Below are 2,701 nucleotides of genomic sequence, written 5' to 3'. Positions count from 1 at the left end.
CCAAAGAGAAATTTAGGTGCCCTGATCAATTTTGGGGCGAGGTGGATTGGAGGAACACATTTGCTTGTTCGAAGTGGATTGGAGAAGCAGATTGTTTGTTGTTTTGGACGAGTCGAGCAGATCATTTTGTTTGAGGTGTCGAATGATTTTATCATGATCTCTGTGTTACAATAAGTTTAAACTCTCTTTTGTGTTTGATGGTTGGTAGGAAGAGCACAAGTGGTTTGACAGAGCATAAACTTTCTAGGCCCAGCAGATTAATTAGTTTTCGATAAGACTTGTGGCTGCAACTTTTGGTGGTCGGGTTCGGCTCGGATATGCTGCTGGAACCAATTTTTTCTTCTCTTTTGGTTAATACGGTGTTCTTATGGCAATAAGGTGAGGTTCGTTCATTTGTTGCCTTTTTGCTCTTATCGAAGGTGGTCATGATAATTTTGTTGAATCGAATGATATATTATATTTATTTATGTTCATTTTTCGATTGTTCAAACTGCAAGTAAGACCTCGACCCACAAAGAAAACCTTCCAAGTAAGAGATTTAGGGATAAATAACACACATCACTGTTGTATTAAAATTATGCTCAAAACATCCCTCGGAGTCGGAAGGAGACTGGCTATATAGGAAGATTGGTACATCATTACATAGGCAAATCAAACCATGATCTTCTTATTTATTTAATATTATATTTCATATAATTTGTGAGTCGTTTTGATCAACTGTTATTGTACCAAAACTGTTTCTGTAGATAATCAACCACATTATTGTCCAACTGGAATGCCTTGGTCAAAACATCAGGGTTGATGGGAGGTTTGGATCCGAAGACTGCATTCGCAATGGTGATCACTCCCGGGTTCTGGCTGCCAAAAGCGGCGAGGGCCAAAGCATTGGTTTTTCCGACATTGAGTTGGAAGTGAATGAGACCAATTGGGAATACAAACACATCTCCCTTGTTCAACACTTTGGTGAACAGCCGATTGCCGTCGCCATTAATATTGGATGTGACAAATCCGACGTAGAGTGAGCCTTCTAAGACTATGAAGATCTCCGTGGCACGAGGGTGAGTGTGAGGCTGATTGAGGCCATTTGGTGCGAAGTCTATGCGAGCAAAGGATATGCCGAGAGTGTTGAGTCCGGGTATAACATCCACGTTCGCCGCCGTAACAATTGAACCGACCGGATTCGATGTGTTTCCGGGGTACCGGAGCTTGTTAGAGAAGAAATCGTTTGCTGATGCAAGATTTGGGTCCTTGCAGAACTTCCCGTTCACAAACACTGCTCGCAATGATACACACAAGCAATTAAATCTTTTTTATGTACGTAGGCGTTGTACATGCATGGATGATGAGCCATCAGCCTCATCATCCATGCAAAATCATATAGTTAGGGTTTAGGCCTTGCTATTTCCTACGTACTCTGTACTGAATGGAATCTTAATTATGGATATTGTTTTTACATAATTAAAACATATAAGTATACGTACCAGCAGAATCGGTGTTATTAATTGCTACGCAAAAGTCCTGAAGAGGATCGGGATCAGAGGCAGAGGCAAGGAGGGTAGCGAATGCTAATACTGACAGGGCAGCAGCAGTTATAGGGAAATGAACTCCTTTCATCGCTAGCTATAGTGTATAGGGGATTAGCAAGGACGTGGAACTTGTATTTAACTAGATGATCTGATGATGAGTGGCTTCGAAATGGATGAAAATTATGCATGGGGACACTTCTGTATTTATAGATTAGCAAGAGAGACTGATGATGAACTGGTCTTGGATTTTCCCTGTGGATAATCTAAGCAGGTAAAGACTTGTATTAAAATTTTTAGAAGCATCTAGAGATTTGACCACGACTGATATCCTCTCGGATTAAAATTTAATATTAATTTGTACCAATTCCTTTCACAATAAGCCACTGATCATACCAAAAGGAACCCAATAAACAAACAACAATAAGGTAAAAGGCCCATGCAAAATGACTTGATCACGACTGATAACCCCTCTGATTCCCAGATCCTTCCTATATTATGCTCTGTCCAAAGTTGCAAACTAGAATATATAGCCGAGATAATGAGAACCGAGAACCAAAAGCAACACTCGCAACTTGGTAGTTTCAGCTGTCGAATCCAAAATCTGCTCGGCGCATACCAACCATGCTCCTACCCCATCGCCATTTTTGACAATGCCTTTCAAATATAAGGCAGAGCAAAATGATTGAGCCTTGTTAGGGTGAAGTGGCTGGTGTGTTACAACCGAACCACGTAAAATGTTCGCCTAGTTTGTGCTCGAAAAATGATCGAGTCGACCTCATCATGGATGGCCTCGTTTTGGTTGACATGGTAGCATGAATAGCCAAGTTTATGTGTATTTGTAAATGACTTGGTCCGCTTCAATTTCATGTACGTAATTGGTTAATAGACTTTGTTATTAGCTAGGAGGCGTATTTGACTTATTCTGCTATTCTACTTGAACAAAATTAAAGAGAGAAAACTTGTTCTTAGCTAGCTAGGAGAAACTTCTTATCGTTTGGAGGTTTCAGCCAAGACGAATGAACAAGGAGAGTAGTGGCGTGACCCGACCCATTTATTTCAAGGGAAAATTGGAGGATCAGAGCCCCAAGTCTCAATGGTGGTGTCTCCGGTCTGAGCTGAGATGGTTAGTAGCCGGCCACATTATTAGTGCTGCATGCTTCGTCGTCCTTATTCTT

The 2,701-nt window shown here is 41.1% G+C and overlaps 1 protein-coding gene across 1 annotated transcript; it reads right to left on the bottom strand.

Annotated features, from left to right (window-relative positions):
• Positions 1-543: 543 nt before the first annotated feature.
• On the bottom strand, positions 544-1,710 carry LOC137713699 (germin-like protein subfamily 1 member 17). Its single transcript, XM_068453036.2, has 2 exons — positions 1,482-1,710; positions 544-1,273 (listed from the first exon to the last, which is right to left on the bottom strand). Exons 1-2 carry the CDS (start codon positions 1,612-1,614, stop codon positions 714-716), a joined length of 693 nt encoding a protein of 230 aa, XP_068309137.2. The 5' UTR covers positions 1,615-1,710; the 3' UTR covers positions 544-713.
• Between the last annotated feature and the right edge of the window lie 991 nt (positions 1,711-2,701).

The sequence above is a fragment of the Pyrus communis genome, chromosome 14 (genome assembly GCF_041283825.1).
Source record: "Pyrus communis isolate YQ-2024b chromosome 14, ASM4128382v1, whole genome shotgun sequence".
NCBI classification, from domain to species: domain Eukaryota; kingdom Viridiplantae; phylum Streptophyta; class Magnoliopsida; order Rosales; family Rosaceae; genus Pyrus; species Pyrus communis.
The sequence above is the reverse complement of the archived record's forward strand: the minus strand, read 5'-3'. Positions and strand labels throughout refer to the sequence as shown.

Coding starts and splice junctions, on each gene's coding strand:
- LOC137713699 (XM_068453036.2), bottom strand. CDS start 1,614: ATGAAAGGAGTTCATTTCCCTATAACTGCTGCTGCCCTGTCAGTATTA. Junction 1,274..1,481: donor TAATAACACCGATTCTGCTG/GTACGTATACTT, acceptor CATTGCGAGCAG/TGTTTGTGAACGGGAAGTTC.